Source organism: Ischnura elegans, chromosome 1 (assembly GCF_921293095.1).
Source record: "Ischnura elegans chromosome 1, ioIscEleg1.1, whole genome shotgun sequence".
NCBI classification, from domain to species: domain Eukaryota; kingdom Metazoa; phylum Arthropoda; class Insecta; order Odonata; family Coenagrionidae; genus Ischnura; species Ischnura elegans.
The window spans coordinates 72,838,522-72,858,235 of NC_060246.1; the positions used below are offsets into that span (position 1 = coordinate 72,838,522).

A 19,714-nucleotide genomic window follows, 5' to 3' on the forward strand; every position below is an offset into this window, starting at 1 on the left:
AGTGAGTCATTGCCTTCTTTTTCGAAATTTAACAATTTAATGTTTGGGAAATCCTCCACATTACATTTGGGAGTAATTAGTTTCTTTTTGGCGGAGGATTTATGAGATTTTCAATTCAAATGCAGCATGAGTGTCTTAGGATAAAGAATAGGTATAATTAAAACTCTTTGGTTAATTTGTTAAGAGCAATAGTAAAACCATTGAATTGCGTATTTTTATCGAATGAAGTAGAAAATATATATTGCTGTCATCATGAAAGCTAAGGTGTAAAAAAAATTCTTCGGCACCATGGTTATGTATTTCAATCCGTGTGACCTAAAATTTACTCCAGCATGGGCAGAAAACATTGTATACGACTTTGAAAATTGACATTAAGCCGTTCGGTAAATAATGTGATTGCAGCAGATATTTTTCGCGAATTTACATCTTCATTTACATTACACTCTGCCAGGCGCCTCAAGAGTGTTTGGTTGAGGATGACTTATCACCAATCATGCAGCATGCGTACCCAGCGGGGGGCAGGAAAGGGTAGCTGACCCCCCCCCCATAGAAGCAACAGTTAATTTAATTCAAAATGAAATTTTTGAACAAGTTTTCTTTGCATCCAAGAAGTGTTATATTATTATAAAACATGTAATTAACAAAAAAATATTATTTCCGAGCAAATTATTTTAAAGGGTAATAAAGTGCTGTTATAATTTTCTTGAAATTTTGGTTTCATACCCTTTTCTGTGCTACAACTTGAACGACCACGGCTTCCCCCCCTCTGGCTTCGATCCTAGGTATGTCCTTGATGCAATAACTGAATTGCTAACTTCCCGCCTAGCTTTCGAAAAAATAATATTAATTGTGCACGTATGAAGGCGGTGTGATCTCCCATCAATTATCGCATCACTCCACGCAAAGCCATATTCCATAGATAAGCTTAGTTCTTTACAACCTAACTTGGCATAACTTCACTTAATAATACCCCGACAATTAAGAGCTACATTCCCCAATTCCCAGCATTTCAACTATGTTATCGATTTTATAGAATTTTGGAGTAGAAATTGCAACCTTCGTATCTAATGGTTAATTTTAAGAGAAAAAAGGGTTTTCTCAACTAAGGTGTCATCTGAATCGATTTACCCCGCTTCCAGGTTTTGGCAACCATGAACCTCCTTTCCAATTGGCGGTGAATTCTTCTCGGGTTTCCATCCGGTTGAGCTCCATCTCCATCGCTGCCGACGTTTCGATAGAATCCTTTTCTATCGAAACGTCGGCAGCGATGGAGATGGAGCTCACCCGGATGGAAACCCGAGAAGAATTCACCGCCATCATACGCCGGGAAAAAGTGAAATCTTACTCCTTTCCAATTTTTCACTCCTTAGTTACGCCACGTTAAGTCGTTGTGGATGGGGATATATTTTGTAAAAATAGTCGAAATTCTACAATGTAATTGATCCGAACCCTGTGGTGCAGTCACGTGTAATGGTATGTCAGAGGCGAATACCACGACGACACAAGAATATCGGGAGTTAGGGTAGGTATGCCAAGCTACATGCGGTGAGTGGATAGTAGGGACTTGCATGGGTGTATTACGAGCAAGTTGACCTCTTTCTCTGGTATTATGACCGCTTTGTACTCACTAGTTATCACAGGAAATACATGGAAGAGATGAATTAGACGAACAGCCAATATTATGGCCATTTACTTTTAACTAAGCTCTAAAGTAATCATCTTTCTCTGATTTTACTGCACTGTGAGACAAATTTGGTTGTGATTTATTGTTTTCATCGTTCATTCACAACATTTAATGAAGTAATGTGATTGCAGTATTTTGTAGAGTTTAAATAAGGTTAAAATATCCATCATACTCAACAAAACTGTTATTAAAGTTATTATATATTTTTAAAATTTGAATTAATGAAATTACGAAGAGAACTTGCAACATTTAGTAATGGCAAATGGCTCTTTAATAATAATTTTTATATTTCAATAGAATTCTTCTAGTGAGAGCAAGTGTTTTTACGACTTGAAGGAAAATTGGTATCTATCCTCACTTCCAGATTTCTATTCTCAATTACTCAAGCAATCTAAGCCTAGCGCGCAGCCTCCGAGTCTCTCTCTGGCGGTTCCCAGCCCAATTCGTTTAACATCTTAGTTACGCTTTCTGTGCGCCGTAGCAATTGGGTGTGCGCTCTACCCTCTCCAATCCCAACCAAACTTATAGGGCATGGGTGTACCCAGCGAGGGGCGGGAGGGGGCAGCTGCCCCCCCTAGAAGCAAAAATCGCAAATGTCTTTAAGGAAAATAATATTTTTTCAAGCAAATAATTTTAAAAACTAATAAAGAGCTGTTACAGTTTCCTTAAAATGTTGATTTAATTCACCTTTTCCATGCTTAACTTGAACAACCATTACTTGCCCCCCCCCCCCAGTTTTGATCCTGGGTACGCCCTTGTTTTTAGGGTTGAACCACTGTGTAAGTGAAGATCAGGCGGCGTAAAGGATGTTACCGAAACTCTCGTGGTGCCATGCTGAGAATAGGATTTTCCCTTTAACACCGCATTTATCCGCGATTCCTTTGATGACCGAAGCGTAGTCCCCCATGCGGCAGCTCGCGCGTGACACTTGCGTATGTCACCCTTCCCCCCTAATGCCTCGCCGTAAATCGAGTGCGTAAAATTCCTCCACAGCCACCACTCGCACCCCCCCCCCTGCCCCTCCTCTGCAGCCGCTCATCCACGTGACTCACCATTCACCGCAGTTTCCCTCCCATCACCACCACCCTCAGAGAGAGAATCTTGCGGAGCTGTCTAAGGACTGAAGGTGAGGAATGTCATTAAAGGGAAACGGAGGATATACGAATGCATGAGATATATCGACCTCCCCTTACCGCAAAGTAGTATTTTTTTTAATCATCCCATTCATGTGTATCTTGAATTTCTAGTGCAGAAAATGGTATGTGTAAAATTTGACCGTAAAATCTGAAATTTCATCCATAAAATCGTACGTCTAAATACCAGTCAGCAATGAACGAAATTTCGGATACAATTATGTGGCTCAAATTTTACAAATATGATTCATTGACATACGTACCTACCCTGGATGGGAACAAATCCACTCAGGCGGGATTCGACCCCGCGACTCCTGGATTAGCCGGCGTGGACTTTATCCCGTCGCCACCTAAGCCGGAAATTGGTACGAGAACATGTTTATTAATTATTATTCGATTTGTCAGTTATAGTGGCACGTTCACTAAAAAATATCACCTAGTCCGGGAATCAAATCATGCAAATTTGTCTTTCCAGCCCTTCCTTAGCCAAATACGCCTTCCCGTGTGCCTTTCAGGAAACCGGAAATAATGGATTATGCAGTAGAATTTCTATTTCCTTTTTCCTTGCTTGAAACTTTATCCTCCTTACTATACTATCCTTGATTTCCTGCATGTCCACATAAACTAAGCCAATGATACTGCGTAAGGAATTTTCTTGATTGCGTAGAGCTCTGCGCTGTGGTCCGTAAAGCTTTAAGTGCATCTTCCATAAGTTCAGTTCCCGCTTTGATTGAAGTTTCTTCAAGGAATTGACGGCATTAGTGAGCTCTGCGTAAAACTTACAGTTTTGGTTAGCAGCGTATTCTAAAAACGATGTGATTGTTTAGGTTATCAAAACAATCTTTACCGTATTCCGCTGTCACGTATGTGTTATTTGAACATGTTGGAAGATGAAATAATTCTCTGATTTTCCAGACTTTTATTTAAGCCAAACAGGTTTCAACATTAATACGTCATTTTTGTCATTGAATGGAAACACTTATCACAGCGTTGAAACCAGTTACATTAATAATATCTACCACTGAGGAAAATAACTTAATAATGTCTTCCTCTAATAGATCAACCTCATAAAATTTTTTCGGAATTTCTTGATGAGAAAATTATGCAAGAAGTCGGGGCGAAAACTCCAATAGAGGAAAAAAATTCTTCGAATCCAACTGTGCTCGCAGCAGAATCACCTGAATATGCGATCAGTTGTTTATCCAGTTTATAGCAACAAGCATCTTCAACTACATACGTGTGTTAGCTCAGTTGGTCAATTTGTACAGTGGGGATTCGCAGGATCATGGTTCGAACTCAGTGTAAGGTGATTGATATGTGCTCGCCGGAATTTTCAGTAACATCCACAGGTGGATGACTCCATAAAAATTTCTGGTTGAAAAATCCGTGGTTACACAGTCATTCGTGATAGGAAACAGGCGCGGTAAAGGTGAGGAGAGTGTTTTTTTCTGGCGATCACTGATCATGTGCGTTGCCCACGTTAGGATTGCAGCCGCTACCAAAGGTTCAATGGGTACCTCCACAACCATCATTAGGGCTATTGCCGGGGATAAGACTAGGTCTCCTCAGATCCCAATATCCAGGGTTTCATTGAATATTTTAGCTTACCTATAAATAACTCCGATAGTTAACTTGGTAAGATCAAAAACTCAACTTGTGTATCCATGATTTAGTCTAACATATGATATTAGCCCTGATAATTTTTGTGTAAATTTCGCTTGAAACGTTGGTTCCTTCCGCAATCCTGACTCGTTTTTAAACTTAAAAGAACTACACATTTGTTCTTCTATAGATTTTTCACACTATATCGTGCATTTGCGAGTGAATTTGTCCCATTTTGTCCTCTAAAGACAATAAAATTCTGCGGAAGAACAGATGTAGGTATTGGTGGAGAAAGTGGAAAAAAAAGCTAGCAAGGCTTAGGGATACTTGATTAAGGATTCCGGATAAGGTAATTTGTTATGATTGATTAATTATATCTGTCCTCTATGGAATATCCACACTTTTAACCCCTTGAAGCCCAAGCCCGAGTTTACATTGGGATGTATCTCCCAGGAACCCGAGCCCGAGTAGAGCTCGGGCTGTCGTATATGATTCCATGGAAAAATATTCCAGGCTTTTTTCTCGGACCCCAACTATAAAGCCTCTTTCTTTATTTGTCTATTCTTCTTTCATTGAAGTTGCTGCCATTTACCTACACCTAAATATACTGGATTGTATAAAATACATAGGAAACCCTGGGTTTCACACAACCTGAACATGAAAATGCCACGGACTTTAAAGTGTTAACGTGTATTTTAGGGTGGATTCATAATTATAAGTCGTTAGTTAGTCCACGGATATTTATGTCCTTGAATAATGCATAAATGCTGTTGAAAAAAAGCGTAACTAGTGTAGAAGAAGGATGATGTAAGAGAAGTTCTAAGTAACGGAATGCCGGAAATCCGAAGGGAATGCCGGAATTCCGTCACGCCCTCCCTCCTCCGATGTATCTCATCTCGGATGCGTTGATTTCCGTCCTCGCGACTCGTGCATTTACTCCACTCATCAACGCATCTGTTTCTCTAGCGCCGGTCCATGACTCTGGGGAGTCATATGGTTATCGTCTGCTTTTAGCCTTTTGCCCGTTCCAGTGAACGGTCCGTTCCCCAAAGCACGTGTTCCAAACTGGTCGTACAAATGTTCGTCATTCCTCGGACGCCTCTCCACCACCCCATGCACCGTTCCGAGTTCCTTAACGTCAACATTCCTCGTGTTCCCATTCATTTGAGAATTTCATTTCTCATTCCCCGGACACATAAAACTCTTTTCCTTAAAAGAGTGCGATTTTTTTCGAGGGAATTTGTTCCGTGCGAACATGAAATATTATATCAAATAAATAGTTATTGCCGGCAACATTTTTGCCTTCTTGCCGTAGAGCTCCATATTGCTTTTCTAATTTTGCGTGGTGCGGGCAGAAGAAATAATACGTTCTCCAGAAGTGTAATGTATGTGTTTGGTCAACCTAAATCTTATTGAAAGTGTTGTTTCTTTAAGAAAAATGCGTCCTATCTACCAGATTGAGTGGTCGAAAGCATCCTATAGGAAATATTTGTGAATCTATAGCCCTATGAATCGACATTATTACTAGTCTATGAGTTCATTAGTTTGAAGTAAAATTTGTGATTTCACGTAGTGCTCATGCTGAATCCAGGTGAATCGAAATAGTATGGTAAATGGCAAATTGAGTTTTTTTGAAAGTACCCTCTGATGTCTTTCACGCTAAGAGCTCAACGGAAACTTGTTTTAAGTCATAGTATGCCCTTTATTTCTATTAATTTTTCTATAATCGATGAAATTTAATGCTTTTCTGTGAATGCTTTGATACTATGATAAGAAGAAACTTTAAAAATCTAATTTACCTTTTAAGTAGTTTAATTTAAGTATTGCGTCCTCGGTTAGAGATTGCAGCATTTTATTTTGCGCATGTGTTTATTTTATACTATCTAAAATATTTTTCCTCGAGCGTTGTGGAAGAAGTGAGAACGACATTCTTTGAGGTGAATTCAGGGCATTGCAACGCAGGGCCGTTTTGCCCGCAGGGTTCGTAGAATGTATTCAATGAGCATGGTTCAGAATTTCGGTGATATGGACTAAATACGCCAAGGAAGTTAATGAGTGTTTGATGACCCGCCGAAATTGGACTTAGAGAAATACAGTAAAAATATAGACGCCGATGACCGCTAATGAGGGTAATGAGCTGCCTAATCGCGACGAGTAAATAGTCGTTGAAATGCGATGATTATTGTGTATCAATGATATACGTCAAATCGGGTCATTTATTCCTTTCCTTTACCCACAGCTTGGGTTCGCACCAGAAGCCTAAAATATGATTTAAGGCATTCTTCTGTTTTAATTCGCGTAAATTTTCAAGTCGCTCTCAGTACAATTGCTTGTTTCTTGACGAAGGGAATCAAATATATACCGCCCACGTTTTCGGCACTAGAAGACCTTGATTATGGCCGAGTTATCAAAAATTTGGTGGAGTTTTATTATAGGTGGTGTAAGAGACAGAAACAGCAGAGTCACTTCCGTTCCCACCCTTTTCACGCCTCAACCCATCACCTACACTCTCTTCCATATTCCTTCCCAAGTTTCTGCCTTTGCGAAGGGTCGGATCGCTTTACCTCCGCGTATCCAGTGGCTGCTCCAACCTCCCGTGGGAAACTGCAGAGCTTGGTGAAAGAAACACGATGGCTGAGGAGGGAGAAGGAGGAGGAGGGGAGGTCAGCGAAGGCGGGCTGTGGAGACGCGGTCGTGAGTAGTCGGACGCGTGGTGGCGTAATGTAAACGAGTACAACAATAAAATCATCTCTCCGTAGTGTATGAGTTTCCTTTCAAAAATCCCTGCCAATTGATCGGCGGCACCCCTTAGAGCATCGGGGGTCTTACACTGGTGTCAGAAGTGGGATAATTGGCATATTTTTGGAAGGACTCATTGATTACGATGGCGGCGAGAGTGAGCCTGGGAGGCCAGGAGATGGATTTGCAGCAGGCCATCACAGAGATGAGCAAGAAATTACACGAGCTCGAAGCGGATAACGAGAGACTTCGGCGGACGGGGACAGCTGCTGGGGAGGAAGGCGGGCGGAAAAACTTCGGCTTGCTTTCGGCGACTGAAGCGTTCTCGGGAAGACCGGAAGAGTCCGTAACGGCCTTTTTAGACAAAGTGGAACGCGCAGCCGATTTGGGGGGCCTCTCTGACGCCGACAAACTGAATGCAACGATCCTGAAGTTGAACGGGGAAGCGGCCGAATTTTATCATAGCAAGGAAGAGTGCCGAGGGGCCGCGACGTTCGAGGAACTAAAAGCGCAGCTCTTGCAGCGGTACCGAACGAAACGGAGTACCCGTTTTTTTCGGGAGCTGTTAGCCAACATAAGAAGGGGCGCTGGAGAAGACTTGGAAGCCTTCGCAGACAGGGTGCGAAAAATCAACAGCCAGACGTATGACGTGGCCGGGCCCGCGGAGCATGCCGCCGCGACGCGCTATGAGGCAGATCAGCGCGCCCTTGACGCCTTCCTTAATGGTCTCTCAGGGGAAGTGGGCAGACAGTGCCGGCTGACGTCGCCTCAAAATTTTGACGAGGCGGTCGAGGCCGCCATTAGGATCGAGGAGGTGGAGAGGCGCCCCTTGAGAGAGGAGCCTGCGAGCCGCCATGTCTTCCGGGCTCCAAGGGAAGGTAAATGCTTTAACTGTGGCGAGATGGGGCACATGGCGAGGGAGTGCCGAAATCGGAGGCGCTGCTTCAACTGTGGAGGTGAGGGCCACATCGCCCGGGAATGCAGACGGAGGCAGCAGACTACGGAGTTAAACGACGGCGGGGCCGGCAACGCCGCCAATTCCGGCCCCTACTAGATGTCTTCCTTCCGAGGGTGGAGAAAAGAGGCGGACCTATGGATTTGGTGGCGGTGGTGAGCATCGGGGGAAGAAGGGCCAGGTTCCTGTGTGACACCGGCGCTCAGGTATCCCTCGTGTGCAGTGATGTGTGTGGGAATGAGGGTATTAAACGGTCCCCTTATCGCGTGAGGGGCATTACTGGTGATGTGGTGAAAAGTTTTGGGGAAAAGGTTATTGAATTTTTTGTAAACGGTGTTCAATATAAGTGTTGCATGCAAGTTGTGAGTGAACTAGGGGATTACGAGGGGATATTAGGTTTAGATTTCCTAGAAAAGTTAGGTTGCTGTATAAACATTAAACAGGGAACACTCTCCGTAGGGAATGAGACCTGGGGTTTGAGGGGCAACCACGGGGAACAAGCGAATGTAGGAATAATGAAAGAAATCCGAAAGCGGAGTGACACGGGGTTTTTAATCCGGTCAACAGAGACAGAAATATTGCCGGGTAGATGTGAAAAACTAATTAGTGTCAATGTACCTGACCTACAAATCCCTATCGGCGCTGATATCCTTATCGAACCAAACTTTGAGGATCTGGAGGACTGTGTAGTGGCTAGAAGCATGTCAAGAGTGAATGAAAACCGTGAAATAATTGTTCAAGTATCTAACTTCAACGAAGGAGAGGTAACGCTAAGGAAGGGAACGATTTTAGCTTCCGCTACACAATGGGAAGATAAAGGGGCGGAAGAGGAAGCTGATTGGGGTCCGCGAGTGCATGCGGTGCGGCGTTGCGAGGGCGAAGTCTGTTTTGCGGATAAACTTGTGCATTTAAACTGCGGGGAACGTGACGCTCTATTGCCAATTCTTGAGGAATATAAGGATCTGTTTGCCGGTAAGGGTCTTCCACCGCCGACAAAATTGGTGACACATCATATTCCAACGTCTAGCGAAAGGCCAATCTATAGGAAGGCATACCGCACGCCATTCCACCAGAAGGAAATAGTCGATAGGCTAGTGAGGGAGCAGTTAGAGGCGGGTGTCATAGTGCCTAGTACCAGCCCCTGGGCCGCCCCAATTGTTGTTGTCCCTAAGAAATCGACTGATGGGAAAGATTCGTATAGGTTTTGCGTAGATTACAGGGCATTAAACGCCATTACGACTCCTGATGTTTATCCCCTGCCGAATATAGTCGAGACCTTGGACTATTTAGGGAATTGCCGATACTTTACTACGATGGACTTAACAAGCGGTTACCATCAAATTCCCATGGACAGAGAGTCACAACCAAAAACGGCATTTAATACGGAGAGCGGGCATTGGGAATATACGCGAATGCCGTTTGGGCTACGCAATGCCCCCGCCAGTTTCCAGCGGCTTATGGACAGCGTTCTGCGCGGGCTGAAACCGGCGCATTGTCTCGTCTATTTAGATGACGTGGTAGTGTTTAGCTCCACAATTGAAGAACATGCAGAACGACTGAGGGGCGTTTTGGAGAGACTGAGAATCGCAGGTTTGACTCTGAAATTTGATAAATGCCACTTTGCCCACGACAAGGTGAATTACTTGGGTCATGTGATAACGAAGGACGGAGTTTTTCCCGATCCATCGAAGCTTTCGGCAGTAAATGAATATCCCACGCCCAGTTGCACGAAGGAACTACAGTCCTTCCTAGGTTTAGCCAATTACTACCGGAGGTTCGTGAAGGACTATGCCAGTATAGCAAAGCCCCTGACGAGACTGCTGAAAAAGGGGGCAACTTTTAGCTGGTCAGACGATTGCGAAGTGGCGATGAGGGAGCTTAAGTCAGCGCTTACTAAAAGCCCTATTCTAGTGTACCCAGATTTCAGAAAAACTTTCATCCTTTCTACGGATGCCTCAAATTATGCCTTAGGCGCGGTTCTATCGCAGGAGATAAACGGAGAAGAGCATCCCGTCGCTTATGCCTCTAGACAATTGAACAGCGCCGAAACAAATTACTCAGCCACGGAGAAGGAACTCCTTGGGGCCGTATGGGCTACGGGACATTTCAGATGTTATTTATTTGGTCGAAAATTTAAAATCATTACAGACCACGCGGCCCTCAAATGGCTATTGAGTCTTAAGGATCCTAACAGCCGCTTGGTAAGGTGGACGTTGAAATTGAGCGAGTTCGACTATGAAATTATACACAAACCAGGGAAGCTTCATTCAAACGCCGACGCACTCAGTCGGAAGGTACGAACGGTTGAACGAGGGCTATGTGACGAAATAATTGACTATCAGAACGACGACGCCGAATGCAAACGGTTGCGAACGCAGATAGGATTCTTTGTGAAAGGAGGCGTTCTCTATAAGAAAACCAAAGATGGTGAGAAAATAGTGGCCCCCGAGAAATTGAGGAAAGATATAATTAAAAACTTCCATGATCATCCATTGTCGGGGCATCTAGGGATCCGGCCTACACTCGAGAGAGTGCGGGCATCATATTGGTGGCGAAATTTAGCGAAGGACATTAAAGAAGCTCTTAGAGACTGCGTCGCATGCCACCGTCGAAGCCCTTACGGGAGAACAAGGGCACCCATTCAGGAATTACCCTCTTCCGATAGACCATTCGATTTCGTTTCTTTGGACACCGTCGGGCCCCTTCCATGTAGTGAGTATGGTAACAAATACATTCTATCTATTATTGATAATTTTTCCCGTTACCTAGAAATGATTCCTTTACCGGACCAAAAGGCGGAGACGATCGCCTCGGCATTCGTGAGAAGGTGGATTCTAAGGTTTGGGGTACCGGTCAAGGTTCTCACGGATCAGGGTGCAAACTATATGTCCGATTTCTTTAAAAAGGTGTGCGAACTAATGAAAATTTCCAGACTTCGCTCTTCTCCTTACCATCCAGAATCGAACGGGAAAGTGGAGAGGGTACATAGAACAATTGCTGGTATACTTAGCCACTACGTTAACGACAAAAACTCGGACTGGGATACGTGGGTCCCGTACGCTGTCCTCTGCTACAATACAAAAATTCATCGCAGTACAGGCTTCTCGCCTCATGAAATCGTTTTCGGGCACGTCATGCGATCTCCCTTCGAGTACTTTGAACCGACATTGGGACAGTTTGACAATAAGTATCTTCAGGGATTGAAAGAGAAATTGGAGACATTACGGAGTAGATGTAAGATCAATGACGCGCGCGCTCGCCGAGAGAGGGCGGCGGTTTTTAACAGGGGGACGAAGGACGTGGCATATGAGTGTGGTCAATACGTCTACCTGAGTGACCCGTGCACGAAGACAGGCGGAGCGAAAAAATTCCATTACCCGTGGAAAGGGCCCTACCTAGTGACGGAAGTGATTCCCCCGTGCAACGTGCGAATTCAACTCCCCTACAGATCTCTTTTGGTGCACAAAAATCGCTTAAAGTTGCATTTAGGTAATTTGCCAACTCTAGGTTTTCCCCCGTGTGGAGAACGTCGTCGAGGAAGACCACGGAAACACCCCCCCACCAAATCAGCGGAAATTGTGCGTGGCCCAGCAAGCCCAATAGGAGACACTCCCTTTTCCCATATTCCCCCTCGCCCTGGTGTCATGTCCCCCCGATCCCATATATTGGCCGAGTCGGAGGACGAAGAACGGTGGGAGGAAATGAGTCAGGTGTCGACATCGTCATCGGAGGGCGGAGAGAGGCAGGAATCGGCGATCCAAGAGCCCGGATCGCCAATAGCCGAGAGAGAACGAGCAGAAGAGGCCTCTACGCCGGAGAGCACGGAGGAGCAGAGATACCCGTCGACGACCGAGTCGCAAGCAGCTGCCCGGCAAAGGAGCCCTTATCTCCTGAGGCCCCGACCTACCCCTACGCCTCCAGAGCCGTTGGGTGTACGAGAGGGCACTCCCCGTAGAACCCCAGCGAGCTGCCTACCCAGCGAGAGCAGTACTCTAAGAGAGTACGCACATTCCAGTGAAGGCCGTGAAGAAGACGATAGTGCCCTTGCTTCTCCCATTTCCACACCCCGTACGCCAGCACATACCGCGGAAGGCCGCGGAGACAGCAGGAGTAGCGACGCAGATGACAACATCCTTATCTCTCCAACCCATCCCGCCCGCTCTCCCTATCTTTTGAGGTCGCAAACCGGACCGTCCTCAGAAGGGAAGACGTAAGTGTTAGTGCTTCGGCAGAGAGAATTGTAAGAGAAGAGAAAGAGTAGAGCTGTTTGTTGATATCGTGTGTTGTTATCGTGTGTTTGTTAAGTGGGGCCGCTGTGTACTTTTTGAACAGCTGGCCGAGAAAGTCATTTAAGATTTGTGAGTAAATTATGTCTTTTCGTGGAACGAACAGTTTTTTTTATAGTATGTTACGGAATTTTGAGTTTTCAGTATAATCTACTGGTTGTAATTTTTATGGAGCTGAGCATGTTAAAAAGTGAAAAACTCTGGTTATGAGATGAATTCTAATTAGTGGGAGAGAATCAGGATATTTTTATGCTTCTGATTATGTTTGGGTAGAATTTCAATGAATGAACATTAACGAATGGATGCATTTGCAATGCAGTGTTTGTCAATTTTACGTATAAAACCTTATTTCTCTTTCTCTCTTTGTATTTGCTATTTTAGTGTTTTGCTGGAGGATTTTGTTTTGACTAATTAGTGCCTTGGGGACATATAATGTATTTAGCCTCTGTGTCATCACCGAGTCCACCCATTCCAAGGCTCCTTGTATTTTATTCTTTGTGTTCTCCATTTCCATGTACGGATTTTTCACAGGATTCAATGGGTGAAGCAGACGAGGCCTATAATCAATTAGATTAAAGGCAGTTTGAGGGGAAAGTGATGTAAGAGACAGAAACAGCAGAGTCACTTCCGTTCCCACCCTTTTCACGCCTCAACCCATCACCTACACTCTCTTCCATATTCCTTCCCAAGTTTCTGCCTTTGCGAAGGGTCGGATCGCTTTACCTCCGCGTATCCAGTGGCTGCTCCAACCTCCCGTGGGAAACTGCAGAGCTTGGTGAAAGAAACACGATGGCTGAGGAGGGAGAAGGAGGAGGAGGGGAGGTCAGCGAAGGCGGGCTGTGGAGACGCGGTCGTGAGTAGTCGGACGCGTGGTGGCGTAATGTAAACGAGTACAACAATAAAATCATCTCTCCGTAGTGTATGAGTTTCCTTTCAAAAATCCCTGCCAATTGATCGGCGGCACCCCTTAGAGCATCGGGGGTCTTACACTGGTGTCAGAAGTGGGATAATTGGCATATTTTTGGAAGGACTCATTGATTACGATGGCGGCGAGAGTGAGCCTGGGAGGCCAGGAGATGGATTTGCAGCAGGCCATCACAGAGATGAGCAAGAAATTACACGAGCTCGAAGCGGATAACGAGAGACTTCGGCGGACGGGGACAGCTGCTGGGGAGGAAGGCGGGCGGAAAAACTTCGGCTTGCTTTCGGCGACTGAAGCGTTCTCGGGAAGACCGGAAGAGTCCGTAACGGCCTTTTTAGACAAAGTGGAACGCGCAGCCGATTTGGGGGGCCTCTCTGACGCCGACAAACTGAATGCAACGATCCTGAAGTTGAACGGGGAAGCGGCCGAATTTTATCATAGCAAGGAAGAGTGCCGAGGGGCCGCGACGTTCGAGGAACTAAAAGCGCAGCTCTTGCAGCGGTACCGAACGAAACGGAGTACCCGTTTTTTTCGGGAGCTGTTAGCCAACATAAGAAGGGGCGCTGGAGAAGACTTGGAAGCCTTCGCAGACAGGGTGCGAAAAATCAACAGCCAGACGTATGACGTGGCCGGGCCCGCGGAGCATGCCGCCGCGACGCGCTATGAGGCAGATCAGCGCGCCCTTGACGCCTTCCTTAATGGTCTCTCAGGGGAAGTGGGCAGACAGTGCCGGCTGACGTCGCCTCAAAATTTTGACGAGGCGGTCGAGGCCGCCATTAGGATCGAGGAGGTGGAGAGGCGCCCCTTGAGAGAGGAGCCTGCGAGCCGCCATGTCTTCCGGGCTCCAAGGGAAGGTAAATGCTTTAACTGTGGCGAGATGGGGCACATGGCGAGGGAGTGCCGAAATCGGAGGCGCTGCTTCAACTGTGGAGGTGAGGGCCACATCGCCCGGGAATGCAGACGGAGGCAGCAGACTACGGAGTTAAACGACGGCGGGGCCGGCAACGCCGCCAATTCCGGCCCCTACTAGATGTCTTCCTTCCGAGGGTGGAGAAAAGAGGCGGACCTATGGATTTGGTGGCGGTGGTGAGCATCGGGGGAAGAAGGGCCAGGTTCCTGTGTGACACCGGCGCTCAGGTATCCCTCGTGTGCAGTGATGTGTGTGGGAATGAGGGTATTAAACGGTCCCCTTATCGCGTGAGGGGCATTACTGGTGATGTGGTGAAAAGTTTTGGGGAAAAGGTTATTGAATTTTTTGTAAACGGTGTTCAATATAAGTGTTGCATGCAAGTTGTGAGTGAACTAGGGGATTACGAGGGGATATTAGGTTTAGATTTCCTAGAAAAGTTAGGTTGCTGTATAAACATTAAACAGGGAACACTCTCCGTAGGGAATGAGACCTGGGGTTTGAGGGGCAACCACGGGGAACAAGCGAATGTAGGAATAATGAAAGAAATCCGAAAGCGGAGTGACACGGGGTTTTTAATCCGGTCAACAGAGACAGAAATATTGCCGGGTAGATGTGAAAAACTAATTAGTGTCAATGTACCTGACCTACAAATCCCTATCGGCGCTGATATCCTTATCGAACCAAACTTTGAGGATCTGGAGGACTGTGTAGTGGCTAGAAGCATGTCAAGAGTGAATGAAAACCGTGAAATAATTGTTCAAGTATCTAACTTCAACGAAGGAGAGGTAACGCTAAGGAAGGTAACGATTTTAGCTTCCGCTACACAATGGGAAGATAGAGGGGCGGAAGAGGAAGCTGATTGGGGTCCGCGAGTGCATGCGGTGCGGCGTTGCGAGGGCGAAGTCTGTTTTGCGGATAAACTTGTGCATTTAAACTGCGGGGAACGTGACGCTCTATTGCCAATTCTTGAGGAATATAAGGATCTGTTTGCCGGTAAGGGTCTTCCACCGCCGACAAAATTGGTGACACATCATATTCCAACGTCTAGCGAAAGGCCAATCTATAGGAAGGCATACCGCACGCCATTCCACCAGAAGGAAATAGTCGATAGGCTAGTGAGGGAGCAGTTAGAGGCGGGTGTCATAGTGCCTAGTACCAGCCCCTGGGCCGCCCCAATTGTTGTTGTCCCTAAGAAATCGACTGATGGGAAAGATTCGTATAGGTTTTGCGTAGATTACAGGGCATTAAACGCCATTACGACTCCTGATGTTTATCCCCTGCCGAATATAGTCGAGACCTTGGACTATTTAGGGAATTGCCGATACTTTACTACGATGGACTTAACAAGCGGTTACCATCAAATTCCCATGGACAGAGAGTCACAACCAAAAACGGCATTTAATACGGAGAGCGGGCATTGGGAATATACGCGAATGCCGTTTGGGCTACGCAATGCCCCCGCCAGTTTCCAGCGGCTTATGGACAGCGTTCTGCGCGGGCTGAAACCGGCGCATTGTCTCGTCTATTTAGATGACGTGGTAGTGTTTAGCTCCACAATTGAAGAACATGCAGAACGACTGAGGGGCGTTTTGGAGAGACTGAGAATCGCAGGTTTGACTCTGAAATTTGATAAATGCCACTTTGCCCACGACAAGGTGAATTACTTGGGTCATGTGATAACGAAGGACGGAGTTTTTCCCGATCCATCGAAGCTTTCGGCAGTAAATGAATATCCCACGCCCAGTTGCACGAAGGAACTACAGTCCTTCCTAGGTTTAGCCAATTACTACCGGAGGTTCGTGAAGGACTATGCCAGTATAGCAAAGCCCCTGACGAGACTGCTGAAAAAGGGGGCAACTTTTAGCTGGTCAGACGATTGCGAAGTGGCGATGAGGGAGCTTAAGTCAGCGCTTACTAAAAGCCCTATTCTAGTGTACCCAGATTTCAGAAAAACTTTCATCCTTTCTACGGATGCCTCAAATTATGCCTTAGGCGCGGTTCTATCGCAGGAGATAAACGGAGAAGAGCATCCCGTCGCTTATGCCTCTAGACAATTGAACAGCGCCGAAACAAATTACTCAGCCACGGAGAAGGAACTCCTTGGGGCCGTATGGGCTACGGGACATTTCAGATGTTATTTATTTGGTCGAAAATTTAAAATCATTACAGACCACGCAGCCCTCAAATGGCTATTGAGTCTTAAGGATCCTAACAGCCGCTTGGTAAGGTGGACGTTGAAATTGAGCGAGTTCGACTATGAAATTATACACAAACCAGGGAAGCTTCATTCAAACGCCGACGCACTCAGTCGGAAGGTACGAACGGTTGAACGAGGGCTATGTGACGAAATAATTGACTATCAGAACGACGACGCCGAATGCAAACGGTTGCGAACGCAGATAGGATTCTTTGTGAAAGGAGGCGTTCTCTATAAGAAAACCAAAGATGGTGAGAAAATAGTGGCCCCCGAGAAATTGAGGAAAGATATAATTAAAAACTTCCATGATCATCCATTGTCGGGGCATCTAGGGATCCGGCCTACACTCGAGAGAGTGCGGGCATCATATTGGTGGCGAAATTTAGCGAAGGACATTAAAGAAGCTCTTAGAGACTGCGTCGCATGCCACCGTCGAAGCCCTTACGGGAGAACAAGGGCACCCATTCAGGAATTACCCTCTTCCGATAGACCATTCGATTTCGTTTCTTTGGACACCGTCGGGCCCCTTCCATGTAGTGAGTATGGTAACAAATACATTCTATCTATTATTGATAATTTTTCCCGTTACCTAGAAATGATTCCTTTACCGGACCAAAAGGCGGAGACGATCGCCTCGGCATTCGTGAGAAGGTGGATTCTAAGGTTTGGGGTACCGGTCAAGGTTCTCACGGATCAGGGTGCAAACTATATGTCCGATTTCTTTAAAAAGGTGTGCGAACTAATGAAAATTTCCAGACTTCGCTCTTCTCCTTACCATCCAGAATCGAACGGGAAAGTGGAGAGGGTACATAGAACAATTGCTGGTATACTTAGCCACTACGTTAACGACAAAAACTCGGACTGGGATACGTGGGTCCCGTACGCTGTCCTCTGCTACAATACAAAAATTCATCGCAGTACAGGCTTCTCGCCTCATGAAATCGTTTTCGGGCACGTCATGCGATCTCCCTTCGAGTACTTTGAACCGACATTGGGACAGTTTGACAATAAGTATCTTCAGGGATTGAAAGAGAAATTGGAGACATTACGGAGTAGATGTAAGATCAATGACGCGCGCGCTCGCCGAGAGAGGGCGGCGGTTTTTAACAGGGGGACGAAGGACGTGGCATATGAGTGTGGTCAATACGTCTACCTGAGTGACCCGTGCACGAAGACAGGCGGAGCGAAAAAATTCCATTACCCGTGGAAAGGGCCCTACCTAGTGACGGAAGTGATTCCCCCGTGCAACGTGCGAATTCAACTCCCCTACAGATCTCTTTTGGTGCACAAAAATCGCTTAAAGTTGCATTTAGGTAATTTGCCAACTCTAGGTTTTCCCCCGTGTGGAGAACGTCGTCGAGGAAGACCACGGAAACACCCCCCCACCAAATCAGCGGAAATTGTGCGTGGCCCAGCAAGCCCAATAGGAGACACTCCCTTTTCCCATATTCCCCCTCGCCCTGGTGTCATGTCCCCCCGATCCCATATATTGGCCGAGTCGGAGGACGAAGAACGGTGGGAGGAAATGAGTCAGGTGTCGACATCGTCATCGGAGGGCGGAGAGAGGCAGGAATCGGCGATCCAAGAGCCCGGATCGCCAATAGCCGAGAGAGAACGAGCAGAAGAGGCCTCTACGCCGGAGAGCACGGAGGAGCAGAGATACCCGTCGACGACCGAGTCGCAAGCAGCTGCCCGGCAAAGGAGCCCTTATCTCCTGAGGCCCCGACCTACCCCTACGCCTCCAGAGCCGTTGGGTGTACGAGAGGGCACTCCCCGTAGAACCCCAGCGAGCTGCCTACCCAGCGAGAGCAGTACTCTAAGAGAGTACGCACATTCCAGTGAAGGCCGTGAAGAAGACGATAGTGCCCTTGCTTCTCCCATTTCCACACCCCGTACGCCAGCACATACCGCGGAAGGCCGCGGAGACAGCAGGAGTAGCGACGCAGATGACAACATCCTTATCTCTCCAACCCATCCCGCCCGCTCTCCCTATCTTTTGAGGTCGCAAACCGGACCGTCCTCAGAAGGGAAGACGTAAGTGTTAGTGCTTCGGCAGAGAGAATTGTAAGAGAAGAGAAAGAGTAGAGCTGTTTGTTGATATCGTGTGTTGTTATCGTGTGTTTGTTAAGTGGGGCCGCTGTGTACTTTTTGAACAGCTGGCCGAGAAAGTCATTTAAGATTTGTGAGTAAATTATGTCTTTTCGTGGAACGAACAGTTTTTTTTATAGTATGTTACGGAATTTTGAGTTTTCAGTATAATCTACTGGTTGTAATTTTTATGGAGCTGAGCATGTTAAAAAGTGAAAAACTCTGGTTATGAGATGAATTCTAATTAGTGGGAGAGAATCAGGATATTTTTATGCTTCTGATTATGTTTGGGTAGAATTTCAATGAATGAACATTAACGAATGGATGCATTTGCAATGCAGTGTTTGTCAATTTTACGTATAAAACCTTATTTCTCTTTCTCTCTTTGTATTTGCTATTTTAGTGTTTTGCTGGAGGATTTTGTTTTGACTAATTAGTGCCTTGGGGACATATAATGTATTTAGCCTCTGTGTCATCACCGAGTCCACCCATTCCAAGGCTCCTTGTATTTTATTCTTTGTGTTCTCCATTTCCATGTACGGATTTTTCACAGGATTCAATGGGTGAAGCAGACGAGGCCTATAATCAATTAGATTAAAGGCAGTTTGAGGGGAAAGTGATGTAAGAGACAGAAACAGCAGAGTCACTTCCGTTCCCACCCTTTTCACGCCTCAACCCATCACCTACACTCTCTTCCATATTCCTTCCCAAGTTTCTGCCTTTGCGAAGGGTCGGATCGCTTTACCTCCGCGTATCCAGTGGCTGCTCCAACCTCCCGTGGGAAACTGCAGAGCTTGGTGAAAGAAACACGATGGCTGAGGAGGGAGAAGGAGGAGGAGGGGAGGTCAGCGAAGGCGGGCTGTGGAGACGCGGTCGTGAGTAGTCGGACGCGTGGTGGCGTAATGTAAACGAGTACAACAATAAAATCATCTCTCCGTAGTGTATGAGTTTCCTTTCAAAAATCCCTGCCAATTGATCGGCGGCACCCCTTAGAGCATCGGGGGTCTTACAGTGGCTGGGATATAACCAACTATTTTAGTAATCAAGCATGGTCCTAGTATTATGTTCATGTATTTGCGACAACAAGTAAAATTTAATGACCCTGCCTCCTTGCCCTTAAAGTTCTTAAAGTAATTAAATCAGAACAATCGTAGAAGGACAGGTGGAATGGAAGAAGGGCAAGGGATGTCCCCAAGTG

The 19,714-nt window shown here is 46.2% G+C and overlaps 2 protein-coding genes across 4 annotated transcripts; both read left to right on the top strand.

Annotated features, from left to right (window-relative positions):
* Positions 1-10,524: 10,524 nt before the first annotated feature.
* LOC124163388 lies at positions 10,525-13,316 on the top strand. Of its 2 annotated transcripts, none has more exons than XR_006865765.1 (2): positions 10,525-12,471; positions 12,931-13,316. XR_006865765.1 is itself a non-coding variant. In XM_046540274.1 (2 exons), the coding sequence occupies exons 1-2, from the start codon at positions 10,885-10,887 to the stop codon at positions 12,968-12,970; spliced, it is 1,479 nt and encodes a 492-aa protein (XP_046396230.1). In that variant the 5' UTR covers positions 10,525-10,884; the 3' UTR covers positions 12,971-13,316. The 2 variants fall into 2 exon arrangements, 1 of the variants encoding a protein (XP_046396230.1); XM_046540274.1 differs by having other exon boundaries at positions 10,525-12,323.
* A 3,347-nt stretch (positions 13,317-16,663) lies between these two features.
* Positions 16,664-19,455, top strand: LOC124163401. 2 transcript variants are annotated; one of them, XR_006865767.1, is made up of 2 exons: positions 16,664-18,610; positions 19,070-19,455. XR_006865767.1 is itself a non-coding variant. In XM_046540288.1 (2 exons), the coding sequence occupies exons 1-2, from the start codon at positions 17,024-17,026 to the stop codon at positions 19,107-19,109; spliced, it is 1,479 nt and encodes a 492-aa protein (XP_046396244.1). In that variant the 5' UTR covers positions 16,664-17,023; the 3' UTR covers positions 19,110-19,455. The 2 variants fall into 2 exon arrangements, 1 of the variants encoding a protein (XP_046396244.1); XM_046540288.1 differs by having other exon boundaries at positions 16,664-18,462.
* Positions 19,456-19,714: the final 259 nt, after the last annotated feature.